Here is a 24,004-nt window from a genome sequence, read left to right as displayed (position 1 = left end):
TTCTTGTAGTGTGACATAATCCACAACCAACAATTTGGCCCTACAACACCAAAATTAAGTCTAGCATGTTTGATCATTAGGATATTTTCTGTGTAGTGTGACAAATGAACGACAACCCTCCGACATAGTGCCTTGACGTCAACCAATAGGATTGCGTATCGCGACGGGCGCATCGTCTCCTTTGCTCGCTGTTGTCAACATTGATTCACGTGCACAAAGCAATTTTCCCGAAGCTTTAGAGCATGCATCGACAGAACGCCGGCCTGTTTAGGTGCAAATGTTAGTGCTAGCACGAGCAAGCTACATATCGTTATGGTAGCGGCATTAAAAGTATGTGAACATTAATATATATATACTGTTTAATGTTAAAACAAATTGGTTTAGGTCTACAGCAAAAATAACAAAATTGGCTTCACTGTTCCCATACTTTTGGAGGGGAGTGTACATGCTTTATTATGGACACGCATCTAAAAAAAAATACTCTCATTGATTATCAGTCAATTGTCAATAAACTTATTTTTTTGCATTTTGACCTCGCCACTCCACTTTTTGCATGCATTACAAAATACAAATCCTTACACACAGGCAAGAGATTGAGAGGTTTCTGGGTCCTTTCCTTAAGAGCCCCTTGACATTGTTCAATAAGCACACTAATATTTCTTCATTTCTGTATTTTTAGACATCAGGATTTAAACGTTAGAACCTATTGCCCCACAAACTGAGCCACTACCACACTTGGTGCTTGTCAGGAAGACAGAAAATGTAAAGCAAGAGATGGAGGTCGTGACCTTGGTTGATACGAAAAACCAAACTGAGTTAGCCTACTGGAGCGAGTGAGACAATACAAGACTCCTGATTAAAATGATAGTAAGACAAGGACACGAAAAGATTCAAAGCAGCGTGCTAGAATGCATACAACATGCAATTGAGTAGATATAAAAGTGTTCAAATGCCAGGTTTTTGTGATGTAAAAAGGTTTAACCTATAACCTCTACAAATCTATTGGGGGAAAAAAAAAAAAAAAAAAAAAAAAAACTAAGATAATATGGTTGCACAAGTGAGCAAATCGTCTTCTAAAATGGGGATATGGCTCCGTTCAGAATTAACAACTCACGTTCAAACTTACGTTAAATGGGAGTCAGCACACACCTGCCATCATTTAAAATGCCTCTGATTAACGCCAAATGAAGCTGTTCACGTAGGCTTTTCCTGACATTTTTGTAGTCACATCTTACAGCTCAGGTCATGGTCAGCAGAGAGCTTTCACAACATCAGAGGGATTTCATTGTTCAAAGGCATCAGTCAGGAGAAGGGTACAAAAGAATTTGCAAGATATTTAATATACCATGGAAGAGAGTCACCATCAAGTGGAGAAAATATGGCCAATATTACCAAGAACTGGACCTCCCTCTAAAATTGATAAGGAGACAAGAAGAAAACTTGTCAGGGTGGCTTCAAAAAGAACATGAATTTGAATGTGATTGGTTAACTCTAAACAGAGCCACATACCCAGTAATAAAGGTTGTGCACACTTGTACAAACACGTTATTTTATTATTATTATTTTTTTTTTAAAATAACTCTCTCCCTCACAATGAGTTTTTTTATGGTTATTAATTGACTTGTATAGGTTATAGGTCACATTGATAGTGCATCATTTTGAAATGAGTAGAATAAAAACCTTGAATTTGAAAAAGGGTGTTCAGACTTGTTAAAAAGGGTGTTCAGACTTTTTAAAACCACTGTATAAGAGGCGCAATCTATGAGAGTTTTCGTCACAGCTCAGCAGGGGAAATGAACCACAGTAACACGATGTGGGAGTAAAGCGCAGGAAGAATGGAAAAAAAGGAGGAGAAAAAGTGGAAAGATCGCAGGAGAAGTGTTGTTTTGCTCGCCTGCCCAGCCCTCCTCCGGCCCATGATTCATTGCAAATGAAATGTCACCCTGGCAGGCAGTAATGCAGGCCGGCCTGCTTGCCTACAGCCTAATTGAATTTTACAGCCATATAAACAACGGTCAGTCAGTGGCGAGCGAGAGAGAAAGAAAGAAACTTAGAGAGAGACAGTAGTTATTGATGCCAGTGTTTATAGGTGAAGGTTTCTTATGTGCCAACAGTGAGTATGTAAGACCCTCAAGGGAACTGTTGTGCAAACCGCACAGATGGACGCATCGCTAGAGTGCTTCTGTCACTAACATGACTCTCTCAAGACACACATGCAAATATGACCATCAAAATGCTTTGATGTAATCACCTATCCCCAAGGATTAAATGACATCATTTCCTGATGGCACATCAAATTTCATGGGAAACCAAATGCACTGTAATTGATCATTAAAATTCTCTAGTTTTGCCATTTACTTAGATAAATGGCACAACGGTGTGTGCTATAACCCCTGTTGCTTAAGTGAGATGTGCTAGCAGAGTTGTTTCTGTAGACCGCCAGTGAAGACTGTATAGGAGGAGTCAGCAATGTCCCCTCAGGCAGCCCCGGGGGCCAAGTCAATTTGTCCTATTCGGATAGAGGACATCACTGTCGTGATAGCCAGGCAGGTTGGCAGACTGAAAGACAGCTACGATATCTGTTTGGAATCACACCCTAAGAGCCAGCCACTTCCTTTGAATCAATATTTTACATAGAGCAACCTAAGCAAAGTTTGACTGTCCTGGTCTGACAAACAAATGGAACAATAATAAACAATCTATATTGTTAACACAACCGCTACTCATGCTCCCCTTATTCAAAGCAACAGCCATGATATACAAGTTCCAAGTTATACAAGAAACATCCCGTGATATCGCTTCAAACCAGCAAAGTTAAAGTAAAACCTGTTTGTTTTCTTACAATCAGATTTTTGCCTACAGTAGTAGTTTCTACAGGTGTTTAGCTACGACATGGCCACTCCTACCACACTGCAGTTGCCTTGTCAGGGTCACTATCCCTGTCCTATTCTGTCCCTTCTTGTCGGTTCCTATTTTCTACTCATTGCATTCCTTCCTCAAAGGGAGTAGTACTACTGCGTAAGATAGAGCCCGACTCCCGTGTAACGTTGTTGTAGTCATACACTGTTTTATAAAGCTAGTGTTCTTTCGTTACTTTTTTTTCTCTGTGCTCTCATTTCTCTCATTCTGTCTGATTCCATTTTCCAATAAATATCCATCACAAGATAAGTAACCGCAAAGGGAGTATATAATACTCCTCTGTTGCACGGAAAAACTGTCCTGACCAAGCAGCCAAACAGGACAGGTATACGTACACTATATCCATGTACTGTATATCTACCATGTTTTCGGGTCTTACTGTTAGTAACCAAGAAAACAAGACAGATCTTTGGCACTGCAAACTCAGCCAATGACTAGTGGCTTATCTAAAGCATCAGTCTGCTTCCATTCTGTATTGTCATGGAAAAGATCTTATCTTATCTACAGACTATTAAACATGTCCCTTTCTATCTCTCAGTACTTGCAGTATTCTGCCATCCTCCTGTCCATCCATCTTTCCATTCGGTAGTTCCCTGCCTATCTACCGCTGTCTGGTTTATTATTGCTGCCACATAAACGCGTGCGAGATTTATGCAAGTGCTAAATGAGAATAATGACACAGCGTAGGGGGAAGACCAATAAAAAACCCTGCCCGCATGTGAATGTGTAAGCACTGGGCTGGGAAAGACTGAGTTGTGTGACTTCACTGGTCAGTAAGAAACCCGTATAGCGAGCTGACTCGTGCATTTTTTATTCAATGTTTGTGAATCATTGAAAAAGAATGTGTGTGTGATTGTGTGCATTTAAGTGGCTTGCTGGAGCCCAACGCTTCCTGCTGACTCTGACCTTCCGCTCCAAGCAGGCAGCCCCGTTTTTCTCATCCCTTCCTTCCCTAAATCCCTGCATGTCATCCTTCCCGAGAGTCATCCATCATTCCCTCCATACACTGTTCTTTTGTCTGTCCTCTATTTAATCCACCAATCCTTCCCTTTGTCTAACTGGATGATACTTGCACTCCTTAATCATGGACAGGGGCTTCATAAATACGCCATCCATCAGAGTCGGCACCAAACAAACACGATTGATCGTGTGTGGATGTCATGTGGCTTGTCAGTGCAAAAACACACACAACAAACAAAATCTATTACATCAGCAATTAAATGAGCATCACTTGTATGAGTTTCATCATTATACATTAGACACATTAAATATTAAGGACATAAAAGCAAATTGATACGAGCCACCAGTCATAAACAACAACAAAACCAGTGGGGTGAGTCCTTTATGTTTTTGCATATTGTGTTTGCACATTCATGTTGGGCCTAAGTCACTCATCCGGTAATTTCTTGTACAAAACTAGTGGTACATTTGCACAAGCTGTTGCCAAGCCAAAATATACACAAACTAGCACATGTGTGCTTTATCCCCCATGCCCCCACCCCCAAGTCTGATTGTTCAAACTGTGCAAATACACACAGTAGTACTGCAAAGGCTCGCTCATGGTGTGTCCAGCATTGTGGATGACTGTGAGGTAAAATGACAATTTCAACAGTAGCTTTACTTTGTTTTAAGAAGCTGAACAAAGGAGCAGAGAGTAAAATAATAAGAGAATGAGATGAATGGACAAATGAAAGGCTGCCAGATCAGTGGTTACAGATATACTATTGTCCTTTCACATCATTCAAAGTGTCTTCAAGGGAGAAGGATCACATGATTCAAAACGTGAAAAATGTATTTGTTGTAATCGCATTTGAGTTCAATTTAGTATGAAAAGTAATGCATTTTTATTTTATGAGAAAAGTTGCATATTTTGCAGTTTTTTGGAAAAGGAACAATTTAAATACTGCTAATAATCCTAGTATTTTTTTTATTTTTCCGAGGGGTTGTGTGTGGAGATTGCGTTAAATGTTTATAAAAAAAAAAAAGAAAAAAAAAAAGAAAAAAAAGTCCGGTCGGAACGTAAAATCATTATAAGCTCTTTTTTATAATGTCCAACTAAACTTTTGTCGAATCAACTTCAACTGTTGCATTGCTGAGCTATACTATTATTATTGGTATGCTACACTCACTCATCAGTCGCACTGTCGCTCACACACACGCACGCACGCACGCACGCACACAGCATCACAGTGGAAATGTCACCCATAACACACACCTCAGGATGCCAATCACTCCCTACTGTGCCCACTCTGTGAATGCGCATGTATTAGTGTGCAAGAAACAGGAAACGTAAAAGGATGTAAAAACACTGCAGACAGAAAAAACACCAAGTGACACAGCAAAATGTGCAAAAAAAAAAAAAAAAAAAGGCAAAAACTATTTTAGTAATGTGTACAGAAATTGTCTAATCCAAAATGCGTGTTTGGTTTTAATGTGTTTTACTCAGTGATGTGTGAGTGCTTAAGGTGCTAATAAATCTGTCCATTTTTTCTTTGGGATTCTGGGTTGTTTCATCAGTGTGAGGGCTACTAGATATTTGCAGAACTCTGCATAATCGTACATCACAACAAAGCATGTGTATGTCTGAGCTGGGGCAACAGAAACAGATGGGTGGGTAATGGCTACGTAATGCACATGAGCCATGGTTTTATCCCGAATATTGTACAGTGTGTGGTTTGATTTGGATCCGTGCATATCAACATGCATGTGTGGAATACATGAATGCAAATGTACCGTTCTAAGAAATTGTGTTTGCATGCATATGTGTACAATTATGTGCATGAGTGAACGAGGATGCAGGTGTCCTTAGAAACGCCATCCAGTCTCCTTGGGGATGTGGTGTGGATCAATGTGTTTGAGGGAGGGTGCAACAAATGATAACAAAATGAGGGAGGCAAGGGTGGCAAGCCAAGCTGGCACAGAGGCTTGCACGCTGCAGCCAAGGGGGACAAGCACGCTGTTCTCACGACAGGCCCCCTTAGCCAAGCTGTGAGTACAGAGACAACAGCCGGCACACACAAAGGCACACACACTCACGCTACATCATACATGCAGCCACTCCAAATCACAAAGGTAAATACACGATTGAAACAGAGTTTCCAATTTCCATCAAATGAGCAGAGGGTGAATTTATTCTCTTGTGAGTTTGCCATGACCACAGGTTTACTGTAATCCAGTTTGGATAAACATTGCTGTTTAGCACTCATCAAGGTATTAAACCCACAATCAAACTATAGTTGTTGTTCATTAGGGATTATGTTTCACTCCTTTTCTGTAGGATAAGAAGGATGCAAACAGGTCAAGGTCATGAGCAGGATACGGATGCACAAGAACCAAAAATCACGTTAGAATAGGAATTTTGTACATTTTTTCCCCCCTTCATAACTGTATCAGTTATCAGGCTACCACCTGGTTCATGGAGAATGACAATATGATACAAATGGGTGGTCGGCCATTTTATTCTGGGGATGAATATTCTCTTCACACAAGACTGACAAATATGAGAAAATAGAAAATTCAATTCCTTCCTGGCTCATGTGTCACCAGTCCACAAAGCTTTAAGGAATTTTGCTTCATCTGGTAACTAACAAATGAAAGAACTAACAAACTGTGATGAAAATCTAACCTCGTGTATAAATTTAGTTTTCTATTGTACGGCAACCTAACCAAATCAAAATGCATGTAATGGCAGCATCTACATTCATAATACAAATAAAATGTTGCCCAGAAATGGAGCCAAAACAATGTGAATCTCAACAGTCCACAGTGCATTACTTCCAATATCATGTTGAGGCTTTTTTCTTTTTTTTTTAATGCTGAAAATAAATTCGCTTGGCATTTCTGATAGATTTACAATTTCATTTAAGTCGAGAATTGAAATTTGAAAACTAATTGTGCCAATTTTCCTGTCGAGGCGTATTTTCTACTAATTGTGTTTGTAGATCAATGGCTGGTCACCATCTTTTCATTTTCTCTACTGTTCTACTAGAATAAGTACATTTCTCCAAGGTTAAGTGGGGGCAGTTAGCTCTATGCACATATCCCACATCAATTTTGAACAGATGGAAAGTTATTAGTGGAGGTTGAATGAGGGGTGGAAAGAAGTGATTGTGGGACAGCGGGGCAATTGCTACACACTAGCCTCTCACCTAAAATAGATAATTTTTTTAACCGGTCCAGAGTTTGCAGATGGAGGGAGGTAATGAAGCAACCATGTGTGTGTATTAGTAATGCTTAACTAAAATAATTGCCAGTGTACTTTCATAGAAATATTTATTTGACTTGGGGCACCAGTGTCCCTTCCACTGTGTCGCTTCAGGACAAAGCAAATCTGGTATATGTGCAAGGAACACGCGCGTTCGACAAAACAGGTGAAAGCATTTGAGTGTTTGATTGAAAAAAAAAAAAAAAAAAAACGTTCATGTGACAATACTGTATATTCCATATTTTGGACAAAGGGACTTCCCATAAAGGTGCCTGTTCAGTGACAATACCAACTTTTAATGAGTTAAGAAAAACTAAGTCTACTTTCAGTTTTGTGGCCATGCATTTTTTTCCTTTGTTTTCAGGAAGTTGAATTCTGCAACTCCTCTATTAACAGTGAAGTGGAACTGAGGTGAAAATATAATACAGTGGATTTCTCAAGTAAAGCACGCAAAAGAGATTTTGAATAAAATTAAAGTTCTGAAGTAGCAAGAACTACTACTTTCTGCATTGAACTTCTTTCCACTCATATATTTGACTTAAGAAGGTTTCACTGTTATTTACTGAACAAACTAAACAATACAAACAATAAACTAAGGTTAATGACAGACAAAATCCATCTTCTGAATGCACTATTTCGTTTGTTGTTGTTTTTTATTGTAAGAAAAGACTAACCATCATACAAGTAATTTTACGTTCAAAACTGTACTAACACGACAGCAGACATTCTTTTGTAAATCTATATTTCCCTTGCTGCTTGAATGTTTTATATAGCTCAGATGTGGAGAGGGAGGCTGAAAGAAATGATGTCGTATAATGCGAGGGTGAAAAGTGATTAAAGCTGGAGAGCCAAACTGTTCTTGAATGCATTCATGTCTGTCGTATTTAATACATGAATCTGGCGTGGTGGATTCAAAGTGGGACAGGCAGGTGGTGGTAATGTGCTCTCATTTGCATGTTTAACCCTCCGTCTCAATGGTTGTGACAGGTTCTCTTATCTCTCCCCTCCTCCTAGTTTGGTTCCTATGGCTCTTTGTTCTGCAATTCAATGCGGCCTTGGAACTTCTCTTATTCATATCAACCATTCTTTAAACTTTGTTTCACGAGCCCTGAAGCTTCTAATTTCCCTTTCATCCAAAACTTACTCATTTTACTTTTTTTGTTTGTTCCACTCATGCATTGTTCACCTTGTTTTCACTTTTAAGTCACCTTCCTTCTCCTCATTCCACACCACCATTGTGCATGCATTTTGAATTTGTCCTGCGCTTTTACAACTCATATTTTATGCATTCAGCTCTCTTGCAAAGCAACTAACAAACAGTACAACCACAAGAATTCCCTGACAGTTCGTTTCGGTACTGCAGTGTTGTCTCCTCAATCTCATCCACACTCATAATGACCCGTTTGTCTCTTGCTTCCAGTCTTTCCTCAACTGAGTCTATGTAAATAAAGACAGGGGACGAATGAACGGTGACTACTCGGCCACCGCCCAGCTCACATATTCAACAACCAAGATATTTCATGTGACAATGGGTCTGAATTTACATGAGAGTGAGGGAAAGTTTGTTGGGCTGAAAGTCTTTTTGCGTGCCGTCTTGCCACATGTTGCTTGGTAGGCTTGACAAATAAATATATCAGATGCCCTTCCCAATAGAGCACATTACATTTTTTTTTTTTTCCCCCAGAGGAGACGTGAATAATTTAAAGTGAAGGCAAGTGGAAGTGATGACTAACAGAAGTGGGGGACGCTGCTAGGGAAGAGCTGGATGGGGAAGGATGGAAGCAGGAGGACCAGATGGGCAGAGTGGGCACAGAGCCAATGGAATCTGGTATATAAGGAAATGGTAAAAATTGTGGTGGTGGTAAGTGAGGACCCCATGAATATTTTGAATTGGGGAGGGAATTTAAGGGATTTTCATCAATCAAAATATTTTTTTTCCACATTATTGTATGCATAACATGGGTCAAAATGAGTCTGTCAGCTGGTTTAAGTTTGACAACTATGCGGTTTGTTGACTGAATGCAAAAGACAATACACTGCATAAGGCTAGTAAACCGACCAGATGCAATTTCCGTACAGTTTTGACCTAGAAAGTTACACATTTTTCAACTATTTGCCCACTTCGTGTTTGGCTCATGATCACTCATCTCAGGAAAAATGGCAAGTCTTGGGCAAAGCTTTGCGTCACCTGCCAACTTCAAAGGAGTTGACGAATAAATGGCATCCATTTATTTTGGGAACAATTCAGAAGCATTTCGGAACCAGAATTGTGCTGTGTTCGGGCAAGTGAATATTAGCCTAACCTCAAAATATGCCCCTCTCCTTTTATTTCCCCCCATGTTCTCTGTAGCAATAATCCGCTCCTTCTTGATTGTCATTCTCTCTCTCGCTCTATGTTTATGGTTTAACAAAAGTGATAAAGTACAATATACTGTAAGTGCAGCCTATACACTGATCGCCATTCAGGGTGTCATGCGACGTCATCATGAATGCTTGGAGGCATCAAGATGGTCCCAAGCCAACGGCCAATAAAGCGGAGCCATTAGCCATTTGTAATATGAGAAGAACAGTGATCCAATCAGAAAAAAGCTTATTCACAAATTGAATACTAATGAGAACTCTGTCTGTCAAAACTGGAAAGTGTCAAATACCAATTAGAATAGCTTGAAAAGAGTCATCCTGGGCATTTTCAACACAAATTGTCTTGCTGATAAAAGGACAAAGATATATATATATTTTTTAAATGATGGCTTTAGGCATTTAAGAACTTATGTATATGGGGTAAAAATGTATTATTTAAAGCACTGCAGTTGAGGCATATCAATGTGTCAGGGGTAACAATTACTTTTGGCCAAACTAGTTAACTGCCAAATGGGTTGTTATTATAGGAGGTCAAAAGTATTCAAGTGTGTCAACACCTCTGCATCGCAAAACTTTGCTGACTGACTGTATTCACATCTTAACCCTGAAGCATGTTTACATGATCAGATTTCCCAACAAAGTTGGATTGTGTGTTTATTGTAACGTGAAGACGTTTGGCTCAGACCCTCAAGCGATGCTGGTCGAGAGAGTGATTTTATATTTTTATTTAAACCAGGCACTTAAGTACACATCTTCCTTTTCTCACATGTAATTTTTTTTCTTCATTTTTGTATACTTTTTTGGGGTTTTTTGTTTTACATTTATTTTTTATTTATTTTAATGGTGTTGGTGTTTAAATTCATTCTGTAAATAGACTTTAATTTTAAAAGACTGCTGAAGTATAATTCCTTCTGGGTTAAAGAACCAATTGTTGGAAAAACACAAATAACAACACCATAGGAATTGTTATGCAATTATTAAGTTCCCTAGACAGAAACAAGCCAGACAAAAACTAGGCAGAAGTTTGAAAGTAACAACTGAGAACACCTCAAGAGCTTCTTGTTCATGACCTAGAACAAGACAAGTAAGAGGGGGTTGATGAGGACATGACAGGGGAAGATGAGTGGAACACAGGGTATGAGTTCAGAAAGATGATTGTGCACTTGTGCCAAGTCTTAATCACACACACACACACACACACACACACACACACACACACACACACAGAGCCAAATAAATCTCCAGCTTCTCGAGCAGATTTCAGCCAGTTAACCTGCCTCTCCACCCGCCTCACCCTGCCACATGGTCCCCACAGGGGGGCAGGCGGTGAGACGGGGGGGGGATCGGCAATAACAGCTTGATGGATAAGCGCACTGAAAAAGTAGGTAAATGAAGAACGGGTGGAAAGATGTAGGATACAAAGAGAGCCAGGTAGCTTGAAATCAAAAGCAGACATCACAGATACAATCACGAAGTGTAACTGAGATTGTTGGTAAAGATATTAAGCATGCACTTCTGCAGCGTCGGGAGCGCATGGGGGGTAAATAGGTCAGAGAAGTGATGAAGTGAGGGGAAAAAAGGGAAGAAGAGCGACAGGAAGGAACAGCAGGGCGGTGAAGGCGCCAGGAGCTGGATTGTTGAGCAGCAAACAACAGAAAGATAATAAGTGAATGTGCTAAAGGCATGCTCCACAGTCACAGTAATTACATAGCAAAGAGCAGGCCGCATTAATTAGAAAAGGAAGGAACTTGTGAGTGTGACAGAAACACAGCGTTTGCGAGGTGAATTATTACATAATTTATTTTGCCTCAGACCGGAGCGGCTGGTGGGTTTTCATCATTTCATAATGAGACTGGAGAACATATGTGCAGCCATCAGTGTAAAGTTGAAGATATATGATAAAGAGTGCGCACGCGAGGCTTGCTCACAGCCAGTAAAACGAAGCTCTACCCGGCACTCTGTTTAATTCTCTATTCTTTTCTCTTTAACATCTTCATTTCACACGAAGAAGCTGAGCGAGCAGATATGCAAATTCGAAGTAATGTCCTGCCGCACATTTGTTCCTACGTTTTACTGGAGGCTGGTCAAGTGCCGCCAGTTTTTTTTCCCCTCGGCGACAGGAATAAGTGTTCCCTATTCATTAACGGTGGCAAGATAGTCTCCATTTATCCATTCCTTGCATACTGTACAATCATTTGTAGTTATTCAATTTCAAGTGGCAAAGGGAAATGACCCTGAGCTTTTTAACACCACATACATTTTATACAATTAGACATTTAAGCAGGAAGCCAAAGCCAAGAGCTTGACGGTTTGTACTTTTTTTTCCTTTTTTTTTTTCCTCGAGAGTGATTTAAGTCCAAGGCCCCTTGAACATATTTTCTCAGAAAACCTTTTATCTCGAAGATTTTTCAGCTTCCATCCATCCATCCATTTTCTGAGGCGCTTCTCCTCACAAGGGTCGCGGGCGTGCTGGAGCCTATCCCAGCTGTCATCGGGCAGGAGGCGGGGTACACCCTGAACTGGTTGCCAGCCAATCGCAGGGCACAGAGGAACAACCAACCATTCGCACTCACAGTCACACCTACGGGCAATTTAGAGTCACCAATTAATGCATGTTTTTGGGATGTGGGAGGAAACCGGAGTGTCCGGAGAAAAGATTTTTCAGCTTGAATCCCAGAAATAACTTTTATGATTCACTGACTTTGTTTTCACAATTTCATGTTTCCTGTACAATACACAACACTTTTGGACATGAGGTTTTCTTTACAGGTATTTCTGTCACACACATATATTTATTATATATAATAATAATGCTGAGTTTTGATTGAAGCAGTCAGAGGTATTAATCGAAAATATGTTTCTTATTGAGGTAGTTGGCAGTTGTGTAAAACTGTGTGGTTTTTGTAATTTGTAATGCACAACGCTACAAGAAAGGGGCAAATTACAATATGCGGTTGTACCTCAGAAATGTCCAGTCAGTGTATGAAATTAAATGTAAACAAGAATAATGTGAATAAGTTAATTGTAATATTAGAATTTATAAACCTGTTTTATAACTATTAAACACAAGAGCAACAATCATCAAGAACTGTAGCTACCAAAGACTGATTTAATAGTTACGCGTGTGACAGGGTTAAAGAAAGGATAAAGGATAAAACTACTGATTCTGCAAACTCTGTAGTAATCCAGTGTTGCCAGAGACTGGCGCGACTGTTACATTGCATGTGCTAATAATCCTCTGCTCCACTCACGCCGTTATCAGTAGCTACTCACAGGCTATTCAATATTATTGACCTGTGTTGAGACACTTAGTGCATTCGCACTTGCGTCGTTACACCCTTGAATAAGACGTGTTTAGAGTCTTGTGCAGTTGTTAAAGAGAATCAGTGACAGGGGTTGCTGATTTTTTTGTGTGTGCATTATATTGTTTTTCAGAGGTGATGCACAATCATTTATTTGTCGACACACATCGTAGTTATCACGTAATCTTTTCCTATCAGGAACACGGAGCCTTAATGCATCCGTCCCACACACAATGCAATCAACAACTATTTTTGTGTTGAGTGGAGTTGTGCCGCCAGTGTGCTTGTCCTTACTATGAATGTGTATGGGCATTGTCAGCCCAATTCTTCCTCTTAGTGGAGCATCAGGGCAAATCAATAGCTCTGGTGCGATGCGAGTCGTCTGCATATTTATACCACAAATTAACCAAATGATCTTGTGTATATTTATATATATATATATTATTTTTTTTTTTTTTGCCTGTAGATGTGAATGTTTGTTTGTTTATATGTGCCCTGCAATTGGTTGACGACCACTTCAGAGTGTACCCCGCCTCTCGCCCAAAGTCAGCTGGGACAGGCTCAAGCATACGTTGTTCAACAAAGCAATCATGTTGCTTATGGTCGGTCATATCAGATGAAATTGTCAATTATCCTTTAAATTATTATATCTGTAGCATGGCAAAAAAAGCTGTTTGAATGTCGACCTCACAGTTCAGAGGCTCCAACATTCCAAAAACATGCATAATATGGGAACTGAAGACAAACTGGCCATAGGTGTGAATGCTTGTGTGTGTCTATGTGCCCTACAATTGGCTGGTGACCAGTCCGGGGTGTACACTATCTCTTGCCCTAAGTCAGATCTGATAGGCTCCATCTAAGGCCTGGTACATGCATAAAGATTTTTCCACTCTTAAAATATTTTCTTTTTTAATCTGCTACAGACCCCACACATAAAGATAAAAAAATCGGGTATTCAACTGTTTTGTGTGGTGTCCTCCGAGAATGTCAACAGAGCAGACCACACACAAGGATTCTGTTGCACCGCCAATCTCGTAAATCTCGCGTGATCCCATGTGATTTTACAAAGAAGAAAAAAAACACTTCTGGATATGTGGCGATTTTTCGGGAGTGCTCCCGATTGTTGCCGGAGCCGAAAGCCTTGTAAAATGCTAATCTTGCTTTGGAAAATACTTCTTGCCGTCTGGGGAATCCACATTTATACATAAAACAGCATTGAGTAAGACATTTTTGTTGTCATTGACAGTCGTTTCGGTGTTCGTCAGTCTTGGGTGCTTCTTTGATTGGCTACATTCTGTTCCACGTCACGATTCTCGATGTCATGACTCGGGAGTAGTCAGTGTTCCCCACACATATGTAGAGGTTTGGTTGTAAACATTTAACACGTGCATTATTTAAGATTGTCGGCCCAGACCTGTTTCGGACCCAAAAATCTGGACGAATCCACTCTTAACACACATCAGACCAAAAGACAATCTTATAGGATAATCTTATAAAACAAGATTGTCTGGCGTTTGACGTGCGAGGTCTGGAAGGGGCAAACCGACACAAAAACAGGCCAGTTGTCTTTGTGTGTGTGTACCGGGCCTTACCCGTGACTCTAATGAGGACAAACATTATAGAAAATAAATGGATAATGGAAAATACAGCGCAACTTCAACAACCAAAGAGAGAAACATCATCTTTTGTCTACGTTAAGATCTCAGATATTGTACAAATGCACAAATTTTCTACTGTATTCCCTTGATATCCCCTATGGAATACAATTAGTCATTTGTTATCACTGCCTCTCCAACACATCCAGTGTTACTAGAAGCCGCTCATTATGATGCAGTGCTATTGTCCACCCCTATAAACTACAATCACAGAGATCTTGATACATTTATAATGCAGATATTTTGACACAGCTTTGTATTGGATCTTACTGGAGGTGTACCTAATGGAGTGTCTGGTGAGTGTAAAAATGAACTGCAATTTCCTTTGTCAACAAAATTAATAGAATTGGGTATTAAGAGGAGATTGATTCAGAGTGAACACTTCATTTCACTTTGTAAGTTTCCTCCACTGAGCTGTCAGCTGTCACTTTTGTTCCGACTTGTGAAAATGGCTCACTCATTGAGTCAAACATGCTTTATTCCACACCACGCCACACTATCACTCTGCTCCATTACCACCTCCCCAGTCTTACCAGTGGCACATCATATATCCATTTCGATTTATTTATTTAGCACAACAGCAGATTAGATTTTTTTTTTTAATATGAAAAAAAAAAAAAAGTGCACCACCTGGTGGGGGTATGCCTCTGCATTTATATGCATATCAGCTGTAGGAATTTGATTAAAAGGTATTACGGCAAATTTCTGCCCATCTGTTATAATATTAAATAATGGAGGCTCATGGATGTTCGCCTATGAGCAATGTCTGGTGACAAAGAATTCAAAGAGTGTTTTACTCCGTCTACGTCAGCATATTGCCCACTCCACCCACACCACACCACCTCCCTGTGGCTTTACACAGATGATGCTTGAGTGGGAACGTGTACGTGTGTCATTTTGGCTGGATGTAAATGCCAGAAGTGAAGCTGTGGTTTTCAACAGAATGAGGGCACAGTACATTAGTCACCATGTTCACACACAGGAACACAAGCTCATTCAGATTGTGGAGCCTCACCGCTCCACATACCACGCCTTGTGATATGTGCAACAACGTCTTTGTTTTTGTTGTTGTTGTTTGCTTGTTTTTGCGTCTTATATGGATGCGATATGACTGATACGATGCAGCCCTCATTGCTGGTATCAATGTTATAGAAAATAAGTCAATCTATTCATCTTATTAATGAATAATTTTAGTTTTAGTAAGATGTTTTAATTTTTCTTTCCTTTTTTATACCGCACGTACCGTACAAAATAGGTGTCAAACTCAAGGCCCGGGGGCCAGATGCGGCCCGCCACATCATTTTATGTGGCCCGTGAAAGCAAATCATGGTCGTCAACTTCCGTAATTTTTGCTAAAATCTGTAGCCAAATTCCAAATTGTCATAATAATAAACAATAATCTCTAGATGTTGCATTTGTTCCATTACCAGACCCTTCTTCTATAGTAACTTAAACAGTACTTGAACAAACTATTATCCTTGTCTTCTGATTTCAAAACTAGTTATCCCTCAATTTGTTGTGTAATGGTAATAATATGTTTTGGTGATGATTAAACATTTATATGGTTTCACTGTTCACGGCCCTCTGAGGGAAATCATAACTACAATGTGAGACAAAAAAAAGAAACAAGAAAAAAAAAAAAGCTTGACACCCCTACCTTACAATGTGTTTATGCATGTACATACTGTAGCGATGGTGAAGCCTCGCATTTCCCCCATGCTTTGCTGTGCTCTTTGTAAATAGCTGTACTACATGAAGCTAAACCTTGCATTCATTTATTGTTATGAGTGGGTGCCTTAGCAATATGTTGGGCTAGTTGGTACTTTATGTGGGCATTTTTATATCATGAAACCCTGATTGTGGAATATGATATATATGAGAAACAATGGCCTCTCAGTCATGTCCGCTTTATTGCAAGATACCCGACGGCTTACCAAGTGTGCACGTTGCTATTTTTCATTACAGCTTCATCTTCTGAAAGCCAAAATATCCTCTCTATTTCTTGTGTGACTTATCAGCGCCACAATTTAGGATATATATCATAAAGGGTAAACACGTTTTCCTGATGAAAAACAGCTTTATTAGCGCATATTACCTTGCATTCATATTTCATATCCTTTCAAAATAACTATAACTACTATTTTGAAGAAAAATCTGCATTAATATTTGAGCTGATGTCTTCATTGCTCTGTGGTTATTTCATTAGGCTTATTCATCTGTCTCGCATTGTTGTCATTTTGACATCAGTAGACATTTATTAAGTCACATCAATCCATTCTTATACTTTTATATCTTCTGTGCGAAACGTCATACTTTTAATTGGTTTAACCCCTGTTATGAGAGTAAAGTCTGTGGTTATTATTTATTTTTCTATCCATACTGATTTTCCCAAAAATTGTACATTATGTTTTTCCTACCTTCGCAGCTGCTGTGTCCCTCCTCGTAACCTGCACTGCAGCTGCATTTCCCAATGGGCACCAGCCATTCCCCTTCGGCACTGCAGTGCATCCTGGGGGGGCTGTCGGCGTCCACCTCAGAGTTGTTGACGCAGCTGCCGCGCACCTCGACCAGCGTGGAAAAAGCCGCCTCAGCTACCGTGTCGGGAAAGATGGCCAAGTTCTGGACGGTGGCAAGGCAGCGCTTATAGTACACCCGCACCGCCACCAGAGCTACGCAGGCGCCGACATCCTGGAAAGCCAGGTGGAAGCCCCTACGGTTGAGGTGACCGATCTCCCGGACCTCTGTGTTCAGCTTCATCTTCCTTTCACCCAAATCACCCTGCGTGAAGCTCTCATCTGCAGCAATGGTGTCAATCTTAGTGTAGCGGTCCTCTCGGGTCACACCGCCCAGGTCCCTGTCCGATTCGACGTACAGGAGGTTGAAGGTCTCCTTGCAGGTGCCCGCCACGCCGGGAATGCTGTTGCAATCGCGAAGTGTGAACTGAAGCTCCACGAAGATGCGTTGGCCACCTTGACGTGCCACCCAGCCAGTCTGCAGCCAGTTGTTCTGCTGGGTAGGCTCCATCACATTGCACACCTGGTAGGTCCGGATGGGCTTGTACTTTTCATCTACACCACTTATCTCCTCCCACTGGAGGGGGAAATTAAAAAAAAAAAAAAAAGGGAAACAGTTACAGACATTCAAAACTTTTCATCTTGTCATTTCAGGTTATCTAAGGAACTTTATCTCAGTGTTTTGTTTATTGTTTTATTATTAAGCTTTTTCATTTGGACATTTCTAGTTTAGAATACAAAATTGTATATCGTAAAAGCACAACAGGACACTGTAAATTAAAATGTGCTGTTTGAAGAATCATTGACTTGTTTGATAGCCAATGCTGCATTGAAAATTATGCTTCTCATTTATATCTTACCCATATTTAGAGTTACATCATTCTTATACAGTGGAAAGTGAATCTTTCAGTTTCAAATGACAAGAAAGATATGAATAGTTTTTAAAAGAAAAATGGCAAATTTTAACGTCTTATGTTAGTCTTTTGCTACTTGTGTCATTTCCAGCTAAATTTCCATTCTCCAAAAAAGCATTAGACAAATCACTACCCAAAATATGAGCATGGGGATGAATAATTTGCTAAGCTACTATAAAACAAGAAAAATAATTCAAAGCCACAAGCCTGCATAGGAGGGGTGGGTGGGGGACATCCGAACGGGTTTTGGCGGGCATTAAAACCATCCTACCCCCGCCAATTAATGTATTTCGATCAGAGCAAATGTTAGTGCATGGTGCAAATGCACAAACATAATGCAGTCAAGATGGAGAAAAGTATTGTGACTTGTGAGAGCTGTGGGAAAATAAAATACGGAGTTGTCGCCTCCCAGGGCTCTCAAGTTCTTCCATAGCATGCCTTTATTGACTTGCAGTTTGTGCACTGGGGCTCAGTCATGCTGGAACACAAAATGTCCTCCCCCAACATGTTCCTACAAAGTTGGAAGCATAAAATTGTCCAAAATGTCTCAGTGAAATGAAGAATTAAGATTCAGTGTGGGTCGAGGCCAACCTCTGATTGATTCATTATTGATAAAGCGGTCTTTTTCTGACATTCGGTCAAGCAGCAAAGCAGGCATTGAAAATGGCTTGTTAGTGCTGGTTTTGTGCTAAACAACACCACTGCCATGGTGACAAATGGTCTTTTCAGAAGGGGAGCGATTGATGCGTCAATTGATTCTTTCACTGAGCGGCCATTCTGACAAGGCAGCACGACAAGTGGACGCAATCCCGTGAAACTGTTGTGTTTGTGTTCAGCTCTCACATGCGCCAGCCTGCCAACAAACTGTTTTTTCTACAAGACTATAAGTGTAAATCAGTGGACGAGTAGATTAAAAAAAAAAAAAAGAAAGAAAAGAAAAAAATCCATCGGATTATCATGAATAAACCCATATGTGAATATCAATATATAAATTGTGTTTCGTTGTTTTCTTCACTCAGATTAAATACAAGAAGAAGACAAAGTACAGCATATAACAATTTAATAATGATTGATTTATATTTTGTTACGGAGATGTTATGGTCTGCTACCTTTAGAATTTAAGTGATAATCGGATAATGTATAACACAGCATGCACAAATAGAAACATTGTGTCTAATATTCTCCACACACTCTTGATAAAAAAAATGACTGATGCATGACGAAAATAATTTGAAACCTTATTTAGCAATGACTTTGTTAAGAGTCAATGAAAGGCATAACAGGTTTTCTCCGGGTGCTGCAGCTTGATTCCCCAAGCAGAAGCAAATTGAATACTCTGAATTGCCCATAGATGTGAATGGTTGAATTCAGATAGAATACACATGTGGTATAGAAAATGGTTGGTATGTTGCTTATGTGTTAGTTCAGGTTTATTATTATATTCTACAATAAAGCTGCATGAATGTATACAAAAACTGCTCCTGTTGGGGAATCTACCTACTGTTAGTAAATTTATAAATTGTTTTCATCAAACAAATGCCCCTCTCTAACTCTGGGGCGACAGGGTTTTACAATCTCAAAACCATAGATCTAATACCATTATGGCTTTCCTTTCCCTAATGGCATTAACACAAACAGATGTACAGATGTGTACTAGCTCTGAGACAGTGAGATGAACAAGGTGGGAAAGGATGGGAAAGACTGACGAGGAGAAACACACGAGCAGTTTGCCCAGACAGATGTTAAGTGGGCAGCTGTGTTACAAAACACATCCACTAAACGAGCATGTCAATGAACACACAAATAGTCACAGGCAAAGAAAACAAAAGATGCCAACTCACCCCATTGGGGGGATATGAGGTCCAGCCCAGCTCTGCCTGAGACTCTTTAGAATTCAGCAGCACCACTGCAGGAAGAAAACACGTTAATTAGATAAAGATGTTTGTTGATGGTGCATGACAACTCACAAAAAGCTTCTGCTCTCAACTTTTTAAAAGTGTAATAATGAAAGTGCAATATGACAAGCTACATCTGGAATAATGAAATAAGGATCATTGACTCTGAAGGAGTCTTGTCAAAACATGGACATAGTGTGTTATTTTATTGTTAGATTTTAATAGAGTCTGTTGAAGACTTTGTCATCCTCATTGATCAGAGCCCATTAAATTAGATTTCAGCAGCATGGTTGTGCACTCGGTAGGAAAAGTCCCCATTTTCAGAAACAAGGACAGCTCACAAGTCAACTGAAATTGTGAGCGGCAGGGTCAATATCACTATCAAGTGGAGGTCTTAATACAAGTGGCCAAACATTCATTTTGATCATCCATCCATCCATCCATTTTTTGAGCCGCTTCTCCTCACTAGCGTCGCGGAGCCTATCCCAGCTGTCATCGGGCAGGAGGCGGGGTACACCCTCAACTGGTTGCCACCCAATCGCAGGGCACATACAAACAAACAACCATTCGCACTCACATTCACACGTACGGGCAATGCATGTTTTTGGGAAGTGGGAGGAAACCCACTCAGGAGAACATGCAAACTCCACACAGGCGGGGCCGGGATTGAACCCCGGCCCTCAGAACTGTGAGGCTGACGCTCTAACCAGTCGTCCACCGTGCCGCTCATTTTGATCATGTTTATTTATTAAAGTAATGACATTACTTTATTTCTTCAATGGAGGCTAAAACAGTGCTTAGTTGCAGAGTAAATATTTACATTTATGTTTTGTAATTTTCATATTGTGTGTGTCGTTTGATGTTGTCAAGCTTAATTTGTCCACTCTGTCATAGTGAAACATCAATTAGATATAAAAACCTTTCAGAAATTCAAAAGGTATTTGTTGCACAGTACGCAGTCAGCTTGCTAATGTTAGCCATCGCCATAGCTACCATGCTATTGTTTTTCTTAATGTTAACTTGTCAGCTTGCAGTTAATTGATTAGGAAAATGTGATATGCAGTAAACCCGGGCACTTCCATCATTGGTCGTCCCCGGAACACCTCACCAGAGAGGCGTCCGAGAGGAATCCGAATCAGATCCCTCAGCCACCTCATCTGGCTCCTCTCGATGTGGAGGACCAGCGGCTCTACTCTGACATCCTCCCGGATGACCGAGCTTCTCACCCTATCTCTAAGGGAGAGCCTGGACACCCTGCGGAGAAAACTCATTTCGTCCGCTTGTATCCGGGATCTTGTTCTTTTGGTCTTTCCTACCCTCACCTATGGTCACGACCCACAGCTCGTGACTATAGGTGAGGGTAGGAACATAGATCGACCAGTAAATCGAGAGCTTCGCCTTTCGGCTTAGCTCCTTCTTTACCACAACGGACCGATACAAAGTCTGCATCACTGCAGACGCTGCACCGATCCGCCTGTCGATCTCCCGTTCCATTCTTCCCTCGCTCATGAACAAGACCCCAAGATACTTTAACTCCTCCACAGTCCCGTCTCACTCACACCGACGTACACGCCCACACACACTGAGCTTGCTGTCACAATCACGTACGAAAATACGAGTAACAGAAGTTTTTCAACGTAAATTTCGACTTTAATGGTGAAATCCGACTTACGCGGAAATTCGGGTTACGGAACGGAACTCGTTCGTAAATCAAGGACTTCCTGTAGTAACAATAATTACAACCTTAAAATGTATTACTAACAGTTTATTTTTTTAAATCACGGTTTATCTCTAAATGGTTTCATCCCTATTTCCCACTTTATGTTACATACAGTAATACCTTAAATTGTGACAGAAAAAGCCAGCTTCAAAGGGACAGCAATTTGCTTTTATGAGGACAAATTGCGAAGAGGCCATTTGGAGAAGAGTTTTGTACTACTACTTTTTTTTTTTTTTTATGGTCGGCCCTAAAGCCAAACGCAGCGCCTTGGCTAGAGTGCAGAAAATTAAGCCTTGACACACCATGAGAGATCATTTACTAAACACTTAACTTTATTGTTTTTGGGTTAACACCAGCGGTTGGCTAAAGCATGGTTCTGTGCTTAGCAGATAACATGGAGGCTTTTGGAGGAGATTACAGCGGCAGAGGGCAAGGTTGCAGGAGAACTGCTGAAGAAAGGATGAGGCAAGACACTGGGAGAGAAACTAATCATCATATTAGGGATGAAAAAGGGAAGAAAAAGGGATAAAATGGAGGAAAGCTGGCAAACAGAGATGAGGGGGGAAAAAGTGAACATGAGCGCAAATGAATGAACACTGGTTAAACGCCAAGGGATAAATGTTCCTTAGTGAGACGTCTATTCAGCGACTCGGAGGAAATAGTTGGCACTATGAGCCCACAATGAATACAGAAGTCATGTAATCACAGCCTAGTTAGGCACACTAATGGGTCTTCAGGGGGAGACAGAACAAAGACTAGAGGCAGTAGTCAAAATACGAGGTAAAAAAAAGGAAACCACAACAAACGTAAATGGACTTAGAGAACATAGGACAAGGACGCAGAAGCTCACTCTATTAGCTATTACACAATAACAGCCAAGACTAATTCAAAGGTTGATTCAGAAATAATTGCTCATCATTAACAGGGATGATTTGGGCGGCACGCTCGTAGACTGGTTAGAGTGTCTGCCTCGCAGTTCTGAGGACCGGGATTCAATCCCCGGCCCCGCCTGTGTGGAGTTTGTATGTTCTCCCCGTGCCTGCGTGGGTTGTCTCCGGGCACTCCGATTGCCTCCCACATCCCAAAAACATGCGTGGTAGGTTGATTGAAGACTCTAAATTGCCCGTCGGTGTGAATGTGAGTGTGAATGGTTGTTTGTTTATTTGTGCCCTGCGATTGGCTGGCAACCAGTTCAGGGTGTACCCCGCCTCCTGCCCAATGATAGCTGAGATAGGCTCCAGCACTCCCGCGACCCTTGTGAGGATAAGCGGCTCAGAAAATGGATGGATGGATGGACTTGGATATGAGTAATTTTTTCATGTTTTGGTCTTTCAGTCTTTGACCTACAAAGAATGGAAACACAGAGGCTTTTGTAACTATTCACAAAAAGACAGCATATGTATCCTTTTATCTACAGTATCGTATCAATTGCTATGTATTACATACTTGGGTTTGACATGACATCAGCAGTCCATCCATCCATTTTCCGTACGGCTTAGAGTCACTAGGGTCACAGGTATGCTGAGCCCATCTCAGCTAACTGCTCTCACATTCATACCTACGGACAATTTAGAGTCATCAATTAACCTACCATGCATGTTTTTGGGATGTGTGAGGAAACCGGAGTACCCGGAGAAAACCCACGCAGGCACGGGGAGAACATGCAAACTCCAGGCGAGGCCGGATTTGAACTGCTTATGCTAACCAGTCGGTCACCGTGCCGCCGACGTCAGCAGTCATTTCAGTAAATTGAGGAAAGAGTCTCAGTATTCATACTATTTAAGACATTTTTGTTTGGTGGTGTGCCGTGAAATTTTTGTACTGTAAAAAGGGTGCTTTGGCTTCAATAAAGGTTGAGGAACACTACTCTATGTACTCCTAAGTATTTTATCCACTATGTGAGATATTTTCCTCAGTGTAGTTTGCCAGTCCAAAGGCTTGCGCCCTTTGACTTGTACACTTCTGCCCAAATGTGCAACCCTTGCTAGTGGGTCACATCCAAGTCTTTCCAAATGGCCTAATACATGTCCCTCCCTTCTAAATGTGCCAGCTCCACTAAATCTGTTTTGATTTATGGTGGTATAGAGCTTAAATGCTGATTTTATGTCTTGGACATTGCTGAGAGCTTATCTGGAACCATTTCAATGACATTAGCAGCCCTAAATGTACTCTGTTGTTCAACTGGAAGACAGAACACAGATTTCAAACATTAAAATTCAAGGCAAAATGTATAGAAAATACTGTGTTAGATGTCTGCCTTTATGAGGCAGGACCTGGTGGCTTGCATGTGACATCGGCCAGCTGGAGGGAGGTCGGCCGCTTGGCCTGAGCTATGGCGGGTTTGCGTCTAAAATGTCTGGGCACGAGCTGTGGCCGACAGCAGCACCTTCGTAAATGTCCTCTTTGTGTACATAAATAATATAAATAAGCAACAGCATACTTTGGCACCATCTTGTGGCATCGTGGGGTCAAGGAACTATGTTGAAGTGATGAGGCATTTCTTTTTGACAGAAATAGTGCT

The 24,004-nt window shown here is 40.7% G+C and overlaps 1 protein-coding gene across 7 annotated transcripts in view; it reads right to left on the bottom strand.

Annotated features, from left to right (window-relative positions):
- LOC133470906 (ephrin type-A receptor 7-like) overlaps window positions 1-24,004 on the bottom strand; it is a 361,573-nt gene that overhangs the window by 96,369 nt on the left and 241,200 nt on the right. For all 7 annotated transcript variants that reach the window (XM_061759845.1, XM_061759847.1, XM_061759850.1 and 4 more), the window contains 2 exons: window positions 19,710-19,774; window positions 16,859-17,531 (listed from right to left, as the gene is read on the bottom strand). In XM_061759845.1, the coding sequence (XP_061615829.1) occupies window positions 16,859-17,465 (607 nt within the window). In that variant the 5' untranslated portion in view covers window positions 17,466-17,531; window positions 19,710-19,774. The remainder of the gene's footprint in view (window positions 1-16,858; window positions 17,532-19,709; window positions 19,775-24,004) is intronic.

The sequence above is a fragment of the Phyllopteryx taeniolatus genome, chromosome 21 (genome assembly GCF_024500385.1).
Source record: "Phyllopteryx taeniolatus isolate TA_2022b chromosome 21, UOR_Ptae_1.2, whole genome shotgun sequence".
NCBI lineage: Eukaryota > Metazoa > Chordata > Actinopteri > Syngnathiformes > Syngnathidae > Phyllopteryx > Phyllopteryx taeniolatus.
Note: the sequence above shows the minus strand (reverse complement) of the source record. Positions and strands in the feature narration are given on the sequence as shown.